At 32.0% G+C, this 21,114-nt stretch overlaps 1 protein-coding gene across 1 annotated transcript; it reads right to left on the bottom strand.

The window, feature by feature from the left end:
- Positions 1-478: 478 nt before the first annotated feature.
- LOC130657302 (poly(A) polymerase type 3-like) lies at positions 479-21,108 on the bottom strand. Its single transcript, XM_057460283.1, has 24 exons — positions 20,951-21,108; positions 19,579-19,639; positions 18,961-19,040; positions 15,594-15,660; positions 14,759-14,840; positions 14,302-14,411; positions 14,153-14,206; positions 13,942-14,053; positions 13,114-13,203; positions 11,979-12,117; positions 11,757-11,832; positions 11,542-11,662; positions 9,109-9,193; positions 7,295-7,462; positions 6,513-6,562; positions 6,225-6,284; positions 5,961-6,030; positions 5,517-5,583; positions 4,271-4,322; positions 3,604-3,632; positions 3,100-3,183; positions 2,866-2,964; positions 2,145-2,177; positions 479-1,714 (listed from the first exon to the last, which is right to left on the bottom strand). Exons 1-24 carry the CDS (start codon positions 20,953-20,955, stop codon positions 1,616-1,618), a joined length of 1,893 nt encoding a protein of 630 aa, XP_057316266.1. The 5' UTR covers positions 20,956-21,108; the 3' UTR covers positions 479-1,615.
- Between the last annotated feature and the right edge of the window lie 6 nt (positions 21,109-21,114).

The following is a 21,114-nucleotide window of genomic DNA, read 5'->3' as shown; positions in this document are numbered from 1 at the left end:
GTGAGAGAAGAAAAAAAGAGAGAATTTTTCTAACTTGTGTTGCGTTAAAATTTCCTGAAAACTTAAAAGACCATGGGGTGTCAAAAGAGTACGTTAGCGCTGACAGGAAGGGAAAAGGGTCACGTTTGATAGAGAGAGGAGGAGAACGTACGAATGGGAAATATGATAAATGCGAACTTGAGCGAACACGGGGGTAGGGAGGGAAGCCTAAAATTATAAATATTTTAGGGAGCATACTTTTTGAATGCGCCCTAAATCTGATGATGACTAATTACCCGGTAATCCAACGACTTTGATTAAAACGCAGACATTCTTAAGGTGCCTTAGAACTGACGATATCGTATTCTAAAGAAACAACCTACAACGAATGCAGCACTGAAAAAAACGCCATGCAAATTTCTTGCAAAACATCAAGTCCTTCCAGGAGGAAACACTGCAGAGAGGAGGTGACAGGGACGGGGTGCATAGTAAAAAAACGTTTTAAACGATTTAAAAATATCTTCTTCTCAAACAATTTATACAATGCCTCTTTTTAGTATTTATGTTTAAAAACTGGATCTAAACAAATAAGGCACTCAAAATAAATATGACAGATAAAATACAGGCGGCTCCAGGCGACATTGTAATGTCGACGGACAAGAGGACAAAAAAAATTATGCACTTCACTAGCGCTCTATTGTTCTGTCCGACTAGCTTCTACCTTTCAAGCTGTTCGAATAACTTTTAAATTTTTTTTACGGTTTACAATATCACTAAGAATACATAATATATGTTATAGTAACCAGAAGCGTTAAATATTATACCATAAAAAATCTGCTGCAGCTAATTTAACGACACGGTTTTTTTATAAGCAACACGCTGGGTTGTTGTCACTTGTTGACTTGCTTGTTAAATATTTTCTCAGAAAGACAGGATTCACGGCTTTGCTGTTAGCCTGGTACGCCAAACTAAAGTAATTTTTTTAATCACAGTTGTTGTTATTTTTGAAAATTGCATGACTTTCAGCTTAAGGAAAGTTTAAGGAAATTTATTCCTGTTGTTTCTCCTTTTTTTATATATCTACAGGTTGTTTCGTTCTTGAACGATTTCAGCTTTATGTTGATTAAAGATGTTGCTTATAAAAAAGCGTGTATCAGAAAGTTTATAAGAAAAGGAAATGATACGAGATTTTTAAACTAAAATAAACATCACAAAGCCAAAAACAAAAAATAACAGACAGTCAAAACAGACCACAAAATACAGACTTGTGGTGGTTAGATACAAGCCATAATGTTGAATAAAAAAAAAAGATATCACTATAAACAAACACAATGCAGGAGAGTGTAAAACGGCGCGAAAGATTCAATCTATTTAGCACAATATGAAAACACAATACGGGACTGATGAAATCGACTCGCGCTAACGAAGCTTGCAATTGTAAATGCGATCATGCACAGGTTAAACCAAAATTAAAAGAACTTTCAGTGTGGGGCGCTATGGACGAATGTTCCTGAAGCAAGGTAATATTTAAAGGTAAACAAAATTAGAAACTATAGATGGAGACCTGTTTTATAACCTTCACCACGAATATTCCTGTTTAAATTTTTACCGAATTGCAATAATAACAAAACCAACATCATGTTTTGCTCAACGTCAACTTTATCGACCCTTTGATAACGTTGTTTGTTTGCATCGGCGTTTCTTGCGGCATGTCGATTAATTCGTCTGTTGGAATCTAAAAGAAAAAGAACCGCGTTTTTCAATAGGTGTATTTCGACCTCCAAAGTGAGCTACGAAGCCGCGCATGTACAGCGATCGCTGAACCAGACAACGGTCTAAATTATTATTCCCATACTTAGGACCAAAGCTAACCAAAGAGTATCGATTTACATTTTGTTCTTTACATGACTTTAGCGAAGCGAACACTCTACCACAAAGTGGGCAGGAATATTCGATGTTTGTAAATAACACAGTGCCTAAAGCAATAATTTTCCGCTATCTACATCAGTCTTTTATATGTGCAATACACATAATAATTATCCCAGGAGAAGGATAAAACTTTTCACTTAGCGGAAAAATTATTTCAGCAATCAAAATCATGCTTTACTACAGCGAAACCTTGGCAACCGGAATCTTTTTTTTATATGCTATATAAATCTACTCACCCCATTTACATGGTCCATGCCGTTATTAGTTTCCTAAAACATAATCACAAAGTTGACAAAAAAAATTTGCAATATAATAATGTGTGATAAAAAAAATTGTTTTTGACAAAAAGTGGTGCAGTGGGTAAAAATTTTTTAAACCCATCTTTTTCAAATATATTTTAAAATATAATCCTTTTTCACAAAACCAGTCCAAAAATAAGAGACTATTTCACGAAATTAGTGCAAAATCTTTTTTACAAAACCTAGTCCGAAGAGGAAAACTATTTTACAGAATTAGTTCAAAAAGGAAAACTACTTCACGAAATTAGTTTAAAAAGAAAACTATTTCACAGAATTAATTCAAAACTGAAAACTATTTCACAGAATTAGTTTAAAAATGATAAATGTATCACAAAATTAGTTTAAAAATGATAACTATTTCACAGAATTAATTCGAAACTGAAAACTATTTCACAGAATTAGTTTAAAACTGAAAACTATTTCACAGAATTAGTTTAAATTAATTTACAGTATGCTATCTAAGATTGCGACGTCTTTTAGCCTGCAAGGGGTTTTCATTATATCTTTTATATTACCCGTGATTGAAATTACAACAACAACAGATGAGTGACATGAACACAGTTTGCGTATTATTGAATTGTTATTCCTTCACGTTGATCTAAGATAGGACAACATTAAGTGTACTGATTATTTAATAGCACAATAGGCAGTCTAGTACCTCTTTAATCTTTTTTAAGGGACTTTCTTCTCCGTTAATTGGCGAACTCAATCTTTTCTGACCACGCCGTCCCGGTTGACTGGACGGTAAACTTTCCTCCTGAGAGAAAAAGAAAGAAAAAATATATGTAGAATACTATCTTTAAACATTTTAAGTATAAAGATTTTTAATGAAGCCTTGCACACTTCATATAATCTGTAATGAAACACTGAAGCAGGCAAATTTAATGTTTACCTCCTTCTCATCAGTACTGGATGGGCAAGAATTAGTTATTGGTGTATTAGTTTCCTCAACAGACACTGCTTCTATGACTTCGGGCTAGAATGTAAAGATAAGTGAGTGAAACCAAAGCTACACGTTTTTTAATAATAAGGGATCGGGCTGATATTTGGCTCAAAAATTAAGCAACCGCTAAGTTATAGAAACAAGGCTTAAATTTGTGTAATCTAACAAGAAACCCACGAAATACAATAATAACCCACGAAGTATTTTTCTAACAATTAATAACATTAAAACGCAAAAATGGCAAGTGAAAAGCTGTAATCTTGTAGATTATTAAGCTTAGCAACTCCTTATAACTTTGAGTCTGAATTCGAAAATTAGTTGCTATACAAAGCTTCAATTTATTTTCGATCAATGGATTAAATTTTAAGCCCTTGTAAGCTTCACCTGAAAAGGGAAGATATTTTCTTAGTAATCTAGATTTGTTTCTGAATCAAAGTGTATACATACACATACCTTAACATCAAGCTCCTCTTTTACTTCCGCTAAAGAAACAATGTAATCAACCCTATCAGTACTAATTTTTGTAGGTAGATATTTTTGCAGGTCGAGAAAAAATTACATTATGAGGGTAATTATTTACGTGAATGATTGTAAAGTTTTGCAGGTAATAATTTGCATAAATATTGGTTACGTAATTTCGCGAATTTGGCCAAAATCCTCCAAAAGCACAAACAATTACCCCCCAAAATTACTACAATTTAGGCAGTCCTAGTACCCCACCGTACATATTTTGGTCCTTAGATTTTTGCCTATTGAATATATCCCTATTTCGTGCATGTTAATAACAAGATGAGATTCAACTACTATTTTGAACAAAATACAGGCATCAATTTAGAAGAAATTTTGTCTGGTTTTTCATTTAAAAATATTATTATCTATCCAAAAGTCAATTCTCTTTTTTTACCAAATGTAAAAAGAATTTTGCATTTTTGTATCTATTTTAGGTTAAGCTATTTTTTATTTTTGTGTTTTTATTATACCGTCACCAAAACATTGTATGTCAAAGTCTTCCTGACATGTCACCTACGTTCCTAATTTTACAAAAAGAGTCCATTACCTGGTTCACCCTTAAAAATTCCCCCTGATTCCCTGGACTAAATGTTTTTTGACAAAATCTTACTTTTATCTGGGATACTATCAGTCGTGCTTAATGCTCTCGGCCTTCCATCCATCTAAAATTAAACATAAAAAATTGGGGTTAAAACGAGAAAAAACATGAACCCCTCTTGACTTGTTAAGTTAACTAACAGTGTGCTCAACTTAAATCTTTAAGGTCAAACTATATTCTTTATATCTATATATCTATTAAATACACACAAAGTGCATACAACGTTGCCTGCACAATCAGCAGTTCCAGAAAAGGGCTGCTAACCATTTAAAAAGTTAGAGTTTTCCAGACCTCAATGTAATTTCAAAGGTTTTACTGTCTTTCACGAAATATTTTTCTGCAAACTATCAGTGGGAAATAGCTGATTTCTTTGGTGTAAATAAGGACAGTAATGAAATATCTTTGTTTTGTCAAGTTAGGTGTTATTTTAGATTAGTGAAGGAAAATGAAGCAAATAAACCAAAAAGATAGTCTGTCAAAGAAGTGTTGTATAAAAAAAGAAAATCTCAAAAAAGGCTAGTAGTGATGCTAAAATAGCACATTACACATTTCATAATCTTACAACAAAAAGCATTTCAGCATTGCAGCATTAAAGAGTTTTTTTTAATTTTTGCCTTCAACTCCAGGATTTTCCTGATATTGTTTTTTATTGTAGCAAAATTCAGGCGGAGAATATTTCTTCAGCTTCAGTTTTTTTATTCGTGTTCAGTATTTTTATTTATTCAAGTTCAGCATTAAGTGGCGATTTAATAATGCTTTAGTCGGCGACGATTTCATATTGCGTTTGCTTAAAAACTTACAGGCAAAAAACTTTGGTGCATTGTTAAAGTAGCAAATCGCAACTAAACTAAACGTCCATTGTTTTGCAGGAAAAAGTGTAAGTAGGTTGATGTGACACATAGCTGGATGTGGAAAACCTGTAAGATGTTGTTGTCACAACGAATTTATGTTGCATGTTGTATTTCGCTACTTGTCTAGAAAAGCCCATTGATTTCACCATGACTGACAAAACCTCAGTAAATTTAACTGTGTCCACCTCTATGCACAGGTTGTTAGGGAAAGCAACTGAAGGTACAGCAGGAAAAAACTTTTTAGGATCAATGTCTTATATCATTTACAAAAATAGAACCATACCTTTGGTTGTTCTTTGTTTAGGTATTTTCCCTATCTCAATTCTCAATTTGGCCTTAATTTCTATGCAAGTTAAACTGCGGGCAAACAATTGCAGAAATAGAAAGAAAATAAAAAGACACACTACCTGACCAACAGAGCTTTTCTTTTTTATTCTTAATACCGAATTTGGAAGATACTGGTTCAGTTGTTTTCTATTAAAAAAAATTAACCATAACACGTTACTATTTTGAAGAAAATATGCAAATAGAGCACAATAGACACATCTCTAGTTTGATTTGACATAAAAAGCAAAATTTTGCAAAAGCATAATAAATATTTGGGGTTTTGGAACAAGTCACAGGATAAGCTTTAAATCTGTTAGTTTTAATAAAAAAATCTGTTTTTCAAATACTATTTTAGAAAATTACATTTTTTAACACCTGTGCACAACCCTCAGAAAGCTGTACTTTAGCTGTACCTTAGCTGTACTAGCATACCTGACTTATCTACCAGATAGATATTAATTTTAAAAATAGGAATTCATATATAAAACATATACGAGATTCAACAGGTCTAACTTAGAACCTACTTCCGAACATGACTAGCCTCAATCTTCATCCCTTCTCGAAATACACCGATTTGAACTGCTTGTTTATGAACTAAGCAAGAAGAAAGGTATTGTGATTTTAAATAATACACATACGCATAAAAACATGTGATTAAAGACTTTAAGGTTAAATAAAACAGAACAGTTCGTGGCATTTATTATTGGCATTTAGTATTCTGTTCTTGACAATCATGCATTTAACCAAAAAGTACAAAAGGCAACAAAGTACGTAACACAATGCCATACCTGTACTGGTGAAATATTGAATCTCTGCCGTTATGTCAACATTGACATTTTCAGTCCCTTCTAAAAATATTACCAACACAACAAAAATAAGAATTTCGACAAAAATTAAACGAAAACTTTGTAAATAATTTTACAGTGTACTCTTCATATCTCTAACGTGGGGTATCTAGAACCTTTAGTTAAACATTTTAGTATACAATTTGTAAACAAGTATATGAGTATAACTTAACTGTTTTGCCTTAACTAATGATTGTAGAAAGTAATTATAACTTTGTTATCATTTTGTACCTGGCTTTTGAAATTCAAGTCCGATGAACCACCGTAATACATGTTCATTCCTAAATAAAAAGTTACAATATTTTATCTGAAACTACTAAAGGGATCAAAAGAGGTTTTTATCCTTTAGCCATTTTATGTGTCACTATTAACTACTAGTCAAATTACAGTGAATTATTTTTACTAAATTTTGTTACACAACAATTTTGTTTACATCGAATACATTGAGAAATTGATTTTTACTAATCACTGTACAATATGTTTGAAAATACTATTAATATTTACAAAACTAAATATTTATACTTAAGGTATATATGACAACAAAAAGGAATGCATAGAATTGACTGTACTATATACTACAAACTAATAACCAAACTGTAATAAATTTCATTGCACAACAATTTTGTGTACTTTAGGAAACTAACCATTTTATACAAAGTTTAAAGTGTCTTAACCCTAGTTAGTTTGATTCTTATTGGAGATGATAAGTTTGTTCCATCTCATTGCCCTATTTGCATAAAGAACATGTAAAATATTCTAACGGATAAAAAAAACCTTTTTTCAGATTATCACAACTGTCAACTTCAAATGTTTTTTTCTAATAGGTTTTGACAGGCAGAAACATGAATTTAGATATATTAATGAATAATGATAAAACTTTTAAAAGAGAGAAAGAGAAACTAGCTGCAAACTAAAACAAACCCACCAAACAAAACCTTCACACAGAGACTTTTTCAAATTTTACAAACATCTTAAGCATAAGGAGTGCAATTTTTTGAGTAAATAAAACATACTCTAATTTCGTCAGCGGTCCATACGACTTTGGATTCACATGAGCTAATTTTACAAATTGATTTCTTTCCAAGTTAAAAATTAAAATACGAATCTTTGACTCAACAAGTCCTTCCCACTCTAGCTGGTGCTCTCCGCTATCTGAAAATGCGCTCAGCACAATGTAGTGTCTAAATGAAACAAATCAATATTGGGAAACAAAGTCATGGTAAAGCAAAACATACTACTATTAATAATTGATTACAAATGCAATTTCCACAATAAAATTCTGGGACAAATTTTGTTCTGTCCTAATTATATCGAATTATATGACAAACCGCGTTATTCACAGAAAATCTTGCATACTTTATATTCTTAATTTGATTTCTTTGTTATTTGTTTTAAACTTCTGCTCTGTTAACTTAAGAAATTGTGAAACATTGTGTAACATCCAGTTACAAAATATCTCAATGCACACACAAAAAAAGAAATGCTGCCCCATAATAACAAATTAAATTTTAAATTAAATTTCCTTTGTTTCTTTGAAAAATAAAATTTCATGAATATGGGTAAAAATAACATCGTTGGAAGAGAAAATGGCTATCTAGTCAAATAAAAACATCATCTTTTAAATACATTAAATATATTGACACTACTGAACATGTAATGCGATGAAAAGAATTGATTTTTATTAACCGCTATACATATATTTGAAAATATTATTATTAATAAAAAATAGTTACAAAACTAAATATTGGTAATGAGGTTATATATCACAACATAAAGCCAATCACTTCATAGAATTGACTGTAAAACATGTTTATTCACACAAGGAAGATAAGGTGTATTTAGTTGTTTTCATCTATTCTTCAAACACAATTACATCTCTTTTTATTACATAACAGATAAAAGCTGGCAAAAAACCCCAACAGTTTCGTAACCAATAATTTCCAATGTTTTACAGGCCTTGCCATAAATCGCAAGCAATAGAATGCTCGTTACCAGAGTATTCTATTGCTCGCGTAAATATTAACATTTTGAGATAAGTGTAAACATTTTTCTCAAGAATTGATTGGTCTTTTAAGTGAAATTCCTGCACGAACGCTCACCTGAAACTGAAAAGATATTTGGTGTAATTATTTTCCACCCATTGTGCAACAGTTCATTCGCTATTTTGTAAAACGCGTGCGATACGGGCATAAAGGTTAATCTTTTTAATCTCGTTAATCTTTAATCGCCTATAAGTGCAGTTTTGCAGACTTGCGTCATCCGTGCTTTGTCGGCGTTCACAGTTAAGAACCGCATGCCTGGATTTCTTGTGCAAGACCTAATTACCAACGACGAAGGGGCCAGGAAAAAGAGATTTATGTCTACGTAGTTTTGTAACTAAGTCAGGAGTCGTTGAATTAGCTAGGATGGTCAGGTTGGCTATGAATAGGCTTGCTTGTGGATTTAAAGGACCAGGACTATTCAATAATTCTGAGATCTAAAAGTGTCTGACCAAGACGGAAATTTATCGAACGTTTTAACCAACGTAAGGTCGAAACGAGCTATGGACATGTCCGACCAAACTTGAAATGTGGCGGACGTTTTAATCACACGCATGAAACAATTTAGGTGTGTGCTAAGGCGCATTCCTCTCCTGAAAAAGATGCCCTGAGAGACTAAATGTAAAGTTTTTTTAGCGAAAAATATGGCGAGCAAAATTGCTAGAGTGGATACACTGACGCGAGCAATTAATTACTCGGGAGGTTATTTGCTCATGGCTAGGCCTCATTTAACCGTAGTTTTATCTGTTATGTAAGCAAATACTCATACAAACACTAATATACTATACTTGTAGCGCTGAAAGAAATTTCCAGGTGAAAAAACTGATTTCCATGTTGACTTCCCAACATACACATCATCCATTTTATGGAATCCTAAAATCAGAGAGTGAGCACACAACCCCAAATGAAACAAAGGCCTAGCCAACCTTTGTTTAAAACTACTTTTCTGACAGACTTTATTTAAATTTAATAATATAGATTGAATAATAGATATTATCATGTGGTAAACCAATAAGTAAATTCTAGCCTACATTTTGACAGCTACAAATTCATAGATAGGCAATGATCAATGTCATCTTTAGCTATTATTACTAAAAGATAGTTGGATGATTAAAATCAACCAATCAGATCACAGCAATTAACCTTGTTACAGACCTAAATAGAAAAAACAAATTGAATAAAAATTTTTCCTTCTTTAAAAAATTAGCTGTAGCTATTAGCCTACATTTATATTTTTGCTACCACAGAGGGAATCAGACCCCCCATAGCCACACCATCAGTTTGCGTTGAGAAGTTAATATATTGCGATTTTCCATCTATTTTATCTATCTCACCTCAGCTTTTCTCACCTTTTTGACAAAAAAGATTATTTAGATAATGTAAAGACCACATTAACAATGGTTTATACACAGGTATAAAACTTGATCCAACAGAAATATCAAGCATGACACAAGGAACATCTTGATACATTTAAATAAAGATGATAGCATCAGTGATTGATTGCATAATAAAGCTAGACCTTTGCTCATTACTTTGATTCTATGGTCTCCTAATATACATAAACAGGGAATTCCAATACGCTAATTATTTCATGTACAGGATGTCCTTTGTCTTTTTTACCAAATATTTATATTAAATTCTGAAAACTTTAAAGAGTATTTGGAACTTATCAGAAACATACAGGTGTAGGTTGACAGGTGTGTAATATCATTTGGTGTTACACAAATGTTCCAATCTGCTAAATGATGAGTACAAGAAAAAAACACAATCCTACAGACAAACTAAAGTCCTTGATCAGTTGTAAGTTGTGCTTATATAAACAAGGTATTTATTTGACAGAAACTTGTGGCTATGGGTGGCCCAATTTCCTGTGGTAGCTGAACATATATGCAGGCTCATCATGAGAATACAGCTTTATTAACTGCATATCACACTCCCAGGGTTTGGAAAAATTTTTGGATGACGTCTTAGAAATAAAAAGGACACATCTTGAGACATTTTATGTAAATATATAGATTACACTCAAAAATATGAAAAGATATGCTACGGCATGCTTCCTTTCCTAGACACTAGTTTCCAGCGATAGTGATAGCTTATCAGCATACTACAAACCAACTCCTATTGATAAAAACCTCAACCAAACATCCAATCACTAAATGTCCGTCATAGACAGTGTAGTTTCCTTATTAATGGACAGAGAAGTAAATACAGTCAGTGGAGAAAATGTTATTTTAACAGGTATCCAAGACAAACAAATAAATGTTTGTGAGACATATTAGGAAGAGAACTGATATAAACAGTTATGGGGAGGATTCAAAAGATAAACCAGTAGCTGCAGTGTGTGTATACCGAATATATACAAATATATACCAAATACAAGTAACAGGCTTTATCAGGCATTAATAGATCATAAAATAAAGCCAGTGTTTCAATCTAAAAACATGCTACATAGTATACTGCCGCATCTGAACGACAAAATATATCTAGAGAATCAATGTAACATTGTCTAGGTAATCATGTCTACGGTTTGTGATCCTGTTTATGTCTGTAAAACAAAACAATTGTTAAAACAACGTGTGCAGGAGCACAAAAGAGCCGTATGCAATGCAGATACAGACTAAATAAGATTGCAAACCATTGCTGAAAGAATGATCATATTATTGACTAGGATAATAAAAGCTTATAGACTGAGAGTCCAGTTTGATAGGAAGAAAGGTGCAATAAACCATATACCGTACAGACAGAAATACCTTTATCAATAGTATTTCCTACCAACTTCCAGAAATATAGTTACCGACAATTGGAAAGCGAATATTTAGAAAAAAATGCGAGAAAAACGCAACAGAAAGCAAACTTTTGAAAAAAAGAAATGTATCAGAAAGCGATTATTTAGAAAAAAGAAAGATTTTAATCACTGTATTGTTTTTATTCAGGTCTGTAAACAAGTTAATTACTTTAATTGATGTGATCTGATTGGTTGATTGCAATCCTCTAATTATCTCTTTATAACTAATAAAGAGCCAAAGATGATCTTGATCATTGCCTGTTGATAATTGCTGTAGCTGTCAAAATGCAGAGTTCTTTTTTTATGACATGATAATATCTATAATATTCCATAACAATGACTGAACAGATAAGTGGTAATATTATTAAAGTTACTCTCACAAAAATGACATTTACTATGGGACCTGTAAAAGACAAAGACATAAAGAAAACCTTACCTGATTTGAATTCTTCTTGCATCACAGTTCGTGTTGACATTGAAACATTAAAAGTCGAATTTTGTTGAGGGAAAGCTGGTGTTATAATTGGCATTAGGTGAGAGCGATCCTGTGGATTTTGCTAAAAAGATTGTAATGAAAACTTTAGCCAAGGAAATCACACAACATCACATGATAAATAAATTCAGCAATAAAAATAAAGAGCTATTACATACCCTTGGATCCCATATTGGAAAGTTTAATTTGTTTTCTGCAGGCATTTGCTTCAGGAGAACTGGCTGTGGCCATGCCCTAAATAAAATTTAAATTCACAGAAAGTTGACAATAACAAATGCTCGCAAATGAAGAAAATACGTGTTTAATTAAAGTTAGCAACAAATATTAGGAAAGAAAAATGTAGTGACAATAAGAAACAGAATTAGGGGAGCAAAACCTACCATTTTGAATATATAAGAAAGAATTTTTGTACTAAAGTTGCAGCAACTGCGTTGGGGTATAATTGACAAATACGTGCCACCAACATGGCCCAGGATACACCACCAAGAAATCCAAGGACATTGGAATATATTAAATGATCTAAAAAATGTTGTTAAAACACAAAATATAATATATACAGTACTGTGAAAAGGTTTGTTAAAATCGTGTTCGTGTAGCGAGCGTGGTGCACACGAACCACGATAAAATCGTGGACTTTATGTATAACAAGCATTCAAGCATTCAATCATGGCCACCACGCTAATATTAATATCTCCATGAAGAATCATGTGTCCCTAGATTATTTTCGCAAGCTCCACGATTTTTATAGTCAGTATAATTTAATTTTTTTTCTTTTCAAAAAAGTCTTCATTAAAGTTAATTTGTTTGTTTCAGGTCTTATTAAGTTAAAAAAGCATAGTTTTTGTTTGGTGTATACTTTTTCGTCATGGATGCGGTTGAATTTTTACGAAATGTCATTTGTCTAGAAAAGTTAAATTTGTCTGCGGCAATGGAAATGCTTTTTAAGATCGCACTTTGAAAGTTTATAAACGAAAAACGGTGATAGAAATGTTTTTTAAGATCGCATTTAAAAGTTCTTAAACAAAAAGCTGCGATAGAAATAATTTTTTATATCCCATTTTAAAAGTTAATAAACAAAAAGCAGCAATAGAAATATATTTTTAGATCGCATTTTAAAAGTTTAAAGATTTAAGAACAAAAGACAGTGATAGAAATGTTTTTTTAGCTCGCATTTTAAAAGTTTATAAACGAAAACCGGCGATAGAAATGCTGTCTTAGATTGCATTTTAAAAGTTTAAGAACGAAAAACAGCGATAGAAATGTTTTTTGACATTGCATTTTGATTCACGAATGATTAAAATCTATCATATAGCTAGCTTTATGACAACGAATTAAAACACCAAGTGTTAATTTAATCACGATTGTTAGAAAAAATATGCATCGTGGGCTATTGTGGTTCGTGCGTAACATGAAATAAACACGAACAGTGTTTATGTTAACAAACTTTTTCACAGTACTGTATGTGGAAAAAAAAAGAATCAAATTCTAAATTTCGTAGGTTTTAAATTATTTTACTTTTTGCCCAAAGTTTAATGGTTCTCAGTGTCAAGCGAAAATTTGGAATATTTGGAACCAGATGCAATATTTCATCAGTAACACGACAACCTAAAATAGAATTAAATGCAATAAAAAAGTGCAAAAATCAAACAATAGCTTTTGTACTATTTGTTACCTATTTTGATGTTACGGTGCATTTTTAATGCACAGTCTATAGCACATGTGACCGAACCTGCACACCTCGACACACACCTAAACTAACTCATGGCGTTTTCAGGTCTTAATCACACGTGTAAAATCCAATATTGCTTGCACAAAATTTATTGATTTGATTTGATTTATAACAAAAATAAACTGTAGCTAATTTGTGGCTACACATTCAGATTATCTTTTGCTAATATAATTAAAATACAAGTGAAAAAAAGACACCCTAAACACACCCTCCTTCATTATGATTTTTATATATGATGATGAAAATATGCTAGCTAAAATGTAATACTGCAAAACTTTAATTTTGTCAATTAAACTATAGTTCCTAAAAAGATTTTGAACATGTGGGACTTAGATTTTCTTGTACGAAAAATATTACAACCCTAATTTTTATTTTTCACAAAAGCATTTAACAATTTTAACAAACATTATTTAACAATTCTTGAAAATAATAATAATAAAAAATCAACCTGCCATGCATTACACAAATAGAAGCAATTGGTTAACAAAGTCTTAAAATATATATCTTTCAATGGGTCATTAAAGTCATCAAAATAATAGTCACTGAATATTATTATTTTACTTACTTTAATTATTTTAAGGACTTATATAACAATAACAAACAATGTTAAATACCGTTTAAACTTCGGACACAACGTGCATCCAAATTTTTTAATAAGCTTTCATCCAATAGATTCAGATCTTCAGGTATTGTAGTAAGAGCAAGTCGAGCGAATAATAAATCAATCTATAAATGAAGTAAATCAAAACTCATAAAAGAAAATAATGAAATAATAAATCACCAAAAGGTACATAAAACATTTAGGCTAATTTGCATAATACATACCTCAATACCATCAAATTTCATTTTTATAACAGGTACAAATGCCTCTTCCACAGCCTGGATAATAAATTACAAGCATAGAAAACCACACCTAATACAGATTTCCAAAGATTATTTTTCAGTAATTTTTTTTAACAAAGAGAACTGCTTACCCTTAACTCTTTTGTTTCCTCTCTTTCCTTCAAAAACTCATAAAACGAGCTGAAGAAATCTGATCTCTCTATATGTCTTGGGGCAACCAACAAGGTATCAATGTCAGCACCTGGATAAAGAAATGTTAGATACAAAAAAATACAGAAACAAGTTTATGAAACATGCATAAGGCCTCACAATAAGCTCTTTAGAATAGCAGATAAGACCACATGCTTTTTCAAAGGTAGTTTCTTTTACATGCTGGAAAATTAAAAAGGCTTAAAAATTAGCATTTTCTAAAATGTGATGCTTAAATATCATTTCATTTTGTTACCAAACTGTGAAGATGCCATCATACAAAGCTCAAATGTTTACCATATTTTGTTTTAAAACTATAAAAACACAATCCCGCAAAGCTCAATAAGTTGACACTTAATCACTGAATTCTTTCCCTTAATAAAAACATCTTTAATATACCTTTTGTATGTACTCCAAGTCTAAAGGAGCCAAAAGTAAAGATCTTTCCACCAACATTTTTCGCAACAGATTCAGGCATATTCTAAAAACATGTAATTCTCAAATTATACAAAACAAAGCAAAATTCTTATAAGCCACGCAAAATTTGGACTAAGACTAAATGTTGGTAAAGTTACTCCACTAGGGAAGACTAAATTCAAGTGTTTGCTTTCTTAGTTAGGCTTGAACACCAATTAAAATCAAACTTCTGTACAATAACAGTTGTTATCTTAAAAAAATTTTAGAACAGATTGCTGTTTTGTTTTTATCGCCCACTTTAGGTTGGCTGTTGTTTATATAAGTTGCTTCAGTGACTTATAAGGTATTGCATATATAAAAAGTGTGTATAATAGAGCTTAATAAACAGGTGTGTTACATTTTTTCGAAGCTCATTTTGTTCTTATAAAATTTTATTATGCAGCAAAAAAGTTGATGAATTTTGAGATGAAAATTTAGCTGATATGGCACTGTAACCCCTTTCAGGCTTTTTAGTGGTGGATAAAATTTGTTCACTAACTCCTACTTAATTACCCATCACAAACTCAACTGCATTAACATTTTTTTTTTAAATCAACTTCTTAGTGTTTGATAACATAGAAGATATTGTTTTCATTTGTCTGTTCAAGATTCTTATTAGTACAATACAAGTGTTCCAAGTTCAATTTATGGCCTTGGCCACTTTATCCCACCCCCTCTGATGATACACTAGACCAATAAGGCCTAGTCTTCATAGGGTAAAAGGTCAAGTTGCTTTTAGATGTGCGCAGAGTATTTACATTAGGTTAAAACAAACTACCTTGGATAGAGATGTTTTGACAATCCATTCCAGGGCAAGCTTATTTAACTTCCCAAGAACCACCATTCTAGAAAATGAAAATATATGGTGTCAAAAAATGGGTGTACAAAAACCCAGTTATAAAAATTTATCACGTCTAGTAAAACTATTCATACTCAAGCTTGCGAAAACAAAAATTATCTTGTTTATACAAATAAAAGTTATATGATAAAGTGACACCAATAACAATCGGACAATAAAGAGTGAAGGGAATAACCATGGGGAAAAAATTTGTCATTACCACCATTTTTAAGGGAATTTACCATTTTCAAATGCATTGTTTTGTTTTGTTCTATATGTTTAAAGTTTAGTTGCTCATAAATATAGTGGAAGAAAAAAATGCTTGCTTAAAATACTTAAACTTTTGTCTGACAAAACGCCCAACAGATTTACGTCTTGGTCGGACTCTTTTAAATCTCAGCATTATTGAATAGTTCTGGACCTTTTAATCCATGAGCAAGCCTATTCATAGCCAACCTGACCATCACTAACTAATTCACCAACTTTTGACTTATTTAAAAGAACTATCAGGGAATTCCAGGAGACGCGTGCGATCGCACGCGCCCACACACGTGCAACAGCTATTCAGGCATGCGATTCATCGCACGCGCTAATTACACTCTTTACTCGCGTAAAATAAAAGAAATTAACGAAGAAATTATAAAAGTTGATTTTCTACAGCGTAGTTAATATCGCCGCTTAAGGCTATGCTTGAAGCATTTAACTATTAAAAACTGTATTCCGAAATTCAATCGTTTTATATCGATAGCTTCAACTGTATCATTAAAAACAGTTTATAACCACTTGTGGTTAAATTAAATTTTTTTAAAAACGTTAATTAAACGCCGTGTTTTTTTCCCCGTGTTTAAATTAAATGTGTTTTTTTCTGCCTGTGTAAAATTAAATGTTGAACATTTTATTTTAAAATTCTTAACTGTATAAAAGAACATAACATAACAATCTAAAGAACAACTTTAAAGTATTCCAAACAAGCCGTCTCCCAAAATCTAACAAACAAAACTTGAAACCTCAATAAATAAAAAATGACTCCAATTTTTACCATTTTTATAGATAATAAATAACCTACCGAGAAAATATAACCCTGGGAACAAGGTTGGGGATAAATAGCACTACAAACAAAATGGCAGACTATTGCAGTAAGTGCAACGTGTGGCACGTGTCAGCGTCTCTTCGTCCACTGTTTAAATTTAATTATATGTTATTTACCTATTATAAATTACTTCCTACAACGAACCAAGGTGTTTTGTTAATATATTTAGCACTTTTACACCACTTAAAGAACACTCACGGGACTGATAAGAGTGAAATAAACCAGGAAAAAAATCGTAAAAAACGCACGCGCAAATTTTCTGAAATAGATTTACGCGTGCGATGTGTAGCACGCATGTTTTTTTCTTCGTGGAATTCCCTGACTATGTACACATAAATCTGTTTTGCCTGGCCTCTTCGCCGTTGGTAACCAGGTCTTACACAAGAAATCCAGCCATGCGGTTCTTATCTAACGCGGAGGTGAACCCTGACGGAGCACGGATAAAGCAAGTCTACAAAACTGCACTTACAGGCGAAACAGACATTTTATCATGGATTTAATTGTTTCATTTGATAAAATAATTGAATACCATAGTAGGTCCAAATTTAATTGAGTTTTTTCTTTATGCCGCAAGTGTTATTTTTTATTCAAACAATTTTAAAAACGAAACCCAAGCGAAGCATATTTTTGCCTATTTGCATGTGATAACTTGAAAAATGAACAATAAATTTATGAAAATGACAGTATAGTCACGCATACTATTTCTAACTTCGTGTTTGGGGTTCACGAATCGAACCATCCCTCACTTTTCTACTGCAAAAATGAATGCGCAGGAAAGATAAACCTTAGAGCCCGTATCGCTATGTAACATGTATGTGCGTTTTATAAATCGCACGCGTTACTTGATTTGCACGTGCGAATCATCACACACCTACTCAAATATTCCTGAAAAAGCCTGTATCATGATATACTCATCACAATCCCCTTTCTTGCAAAGTATGCGTTGCAAGGAGAGGTTCTATTGGAGAAATTTTTGTGGAACAGTGTACATAATGAACAGTTTGAAATTTTGTTCTTGATGACCCCTACATACAACTCCACTAAATAACTGTCATGGCTATAGACGTGTTCAGTGTTTATAGTTTAGAAAACGGCTTTTTTTGGTGCAAATCAAGTTCACAACATTGATCAGTCGTTAAATATAAATCTTTCATTGTTATTGTTAACCTATTTTTAAATACATGAGCTATTTTTGCATGTTGAAAACAATAAAGTTCATGTCTTCTTTGTGAAATTTAATTAGCTCAGTGAACTGTGTGTGTCCCAATGTTATATTTAATTGCTGTAGTTGTTAAGAGATCAACGAAAGATAATAAAATTTAACCAAGATTTAAGTATCTATTGTTCATGCTCACGAACAGCAATGTTAAACCATTCGTTTATAAATTTTTTAAAACGCGATAGAAATGCCTTTTTTAGATTGCATTTTAAAAGTTTAAGAACAAAGAACGGCAATATAAAAGCCTTTTTAGATCGCGTTCTAAAAATTTAGGAACGAAAAGCGGCTATAAAAAAGCTTTGTTAGATCGTGTTTTAAAAGTTTAAGAACAAAGAACGGTGATATAACTACTTTTTTAGATTGCATTTTAAAAGTTTAAGAACGTTAGATCACGCTTTAAAAATTTAAGGACGAAAAGCGGCGATAAATAAGCTTCGTTAGATCGTGTTTTAAAAGTTTAAAAAGAAAAGCGGCGTTAGAAATGCTTTTTTGGATCGCATTTTAGAAATTTAAGAACAAAGAACGGTATTAAAAAGCTTTTTTAGATCATATTTTAAAAGTTTAATGATAAATAATATAAATACTAAATATTACTAAAAGTTTTAAAAAGTAGCAGCATTAGTTTTTTTTAAATATTAACACCATTGGATTTTAAAAACACAAAATCAATTTAATGATTTAATTTTAATGTGCCATGTTCGTTCATTTTTCTAAAATAATATATTTCAATGGACTTTGTGATATTTAACACCTTTAAACAATAACATGCATGTTACATATGACAACAAAAGGATTCATCAAATCTTATTGTTATGACTTGTGCAGGACGATAACAATAGAAAGCAATTAAGTTTTTGTGTAAACAAAAGACTCTTTATGTAGACATGAGATTGTTACATGAGGTCGTAAAATTTGCGTACATGTAAAGTTACATTTAGGCCATACTGTATGTAATGACTAAGAATTCAACAATTTTTTAATTCAAGATTTTGTTTTACCTGTGCTGTATTTCTTCTTGTGTTTCAAAAACACCATATTCTTTTAATGTTTCTTCAAGAGACTTGGTGAGTTCCTGATCCTAAAAAAATAACATTTTAGTGTTTCAAAGCAAATATTAAAGTAGCAAACTAATAAAGTAATTGTTGGTTTTTTTATTAACCCAGAAAAAAATTTGGTATATATAGATATACTTGGTGTTGACACAAAAATGTTACTAAAAAGCATACCTCATTACAAGTCACAATATTATACTACTGCTTATATGGTGTAATATAGAACTTTAACACCATTTTAAATCATTTACAACAGCCTTGTAAGCTACCTTGTGTGAATCAGTGAGTTTGCGTAAAAAATTCTTCTGCACAGATGACCATATAGTTTTAAGGTCATCTGTTCCCTGTAAAATTCCTGAAATGTAGCTGTATCCACAAAACAAAATAAATGCTAAAATAAATAGTGATGCAAACTAGTTAAGTTTCTTTGTAGTAGAGAGTAAGAGGTTTTTAGTGATGCTTTTAATAGGTGCCATAAAATAGATTCATGAGATTGTGTATTGTTTTGTTAATTATATATCTATCTTTTGACTTGAAAGTAATTATGAACGAAAAAATACTCACTATTGGTTTTGGTCCGGCCAAAGAAATTGGTGATGTGATACCAAATTGCTTTTCATTAGAACTAAAAAATATATTCATAACAGTTTTCCAGTGGGACTTTATACTGTAGAGCATGTATTATTAATTTACAACAATAACAAGAAAAACAATAACAAGAGAAGGTTAACCAGTTAAAAAGTTATTGTGGTTTTAGGCTTTTTCCACTTTTTGATATTAGAGATAACACAAAGAAATGATCTGGCCAAGCTGGTCTATTCTGCTATCTGATTGGGGCCAGTAACAAACAACATTTGTGTAAAACTCCCACTTTACAAAGTTAGTTGAGCACAAGGTAAAATATAAAACTTGTGCTCAATTACATAACAGACAAACTCCCAATTATCTGATAATACACCTTTACGATAATTCGGGAAAACTAACACTGCATCGCAGCTTATTTGCGATCAGAGGAGGTAAACATCACACTTTTATAAGAGTTTATTAAGGAGAAAACACGTTTTCTTGTGATAACTTTTTTTGCCGCCTTTTGTTTTTAATACAAAGTAAACATAAGTTGTATCTTATTATTATTAACGTTTCCTGAAAATTTAAAAGAAATTGATACGACGAAAGTTAAAAAACTGGAGAAAGCACACTTTCGTCTCTAACAAACTCTCATAAAAACACGATTTTACCTCCCTTTTTCGGATATTGTAAAACAATGGAGTGCCGTAGGAACGCATGTACAATTGAATAATCGTAAAGGTGTATTCATGCTGAATATATCTTTTAGATAGATAGATAGATGTGCATATTTTACATGGCTAGCCTCACAAATATTGAGGGATATACCCTGTCTATTATTTTCAGGAGGGGCCATGGCGTAGATGGAGAGTCCTAGAGTATTTAATGCTCATTTTGAGCTACGCAGACCCAATTAGAGCCCGCGCTCTACTAGACAACTCCCGGCAACATCCAACGACCCACACAGTGTGCCATCTTCCCAATTTCCCTCACATGGCTTGGGTTAACCCGGGGCTATGGTAACATTCACTCGCCCATGTTGAATCGCCGTCAAGAGGAATCGAACCCCGGTCTCCCGCACAGAATACGAGAGCTATAACCACTAATCTACGGCGCCACTTACTTACAATTTAATTGTATCAAAACCTGTCTACAATATTGGGCTACTTTGGGTTTGAAATTTCCCTACAACAATACTAAATGTGCAACACAATTGTAGAGTCTCCCTAGTCACACAATCCTAATTTTGGTATGTGTAGTGGGGGCAAATTGTCAATAGCTATATCACACACCATCTAAATCAAAATCTAGGTGATTGTAGCTATAGCTCCTATTTATATAATCAGGCAAACATACAAAAACAACTTACGTCATTTTTGAACTTCCAATTGAAATACACTAGATCAGGATAATATCTTAGCACAAATAAGATATATCGCGCATCATAAAAAAACATGTGTTTTGGTTTCAAATCCAGCTCCGTCTGCCATTTTCTCTTTCATTGACGGTCTTCGAATTTCATGCATCAGTTAC

The sequence above is a fragment of the Hydractinia symbiolongicarpus genome, chromosome 9, assembly GCF_029227915.1.
Source record: "Hydractinia symbiolongicarpus strain clone_291-10 chromosome 9, HSymV2.1, whole genome shotgun sequence".
Lineage (NCBI taxonomy): Eukaryota > Metazoa > Cnidaria > Hydrozoa > Anthoathecata > Hydractiniidae > Hydractinia > Hydractinia symbiolongicarpus.
This window is presented reverse-complemented; position numbering and strand designations above follow the sequence as displayed.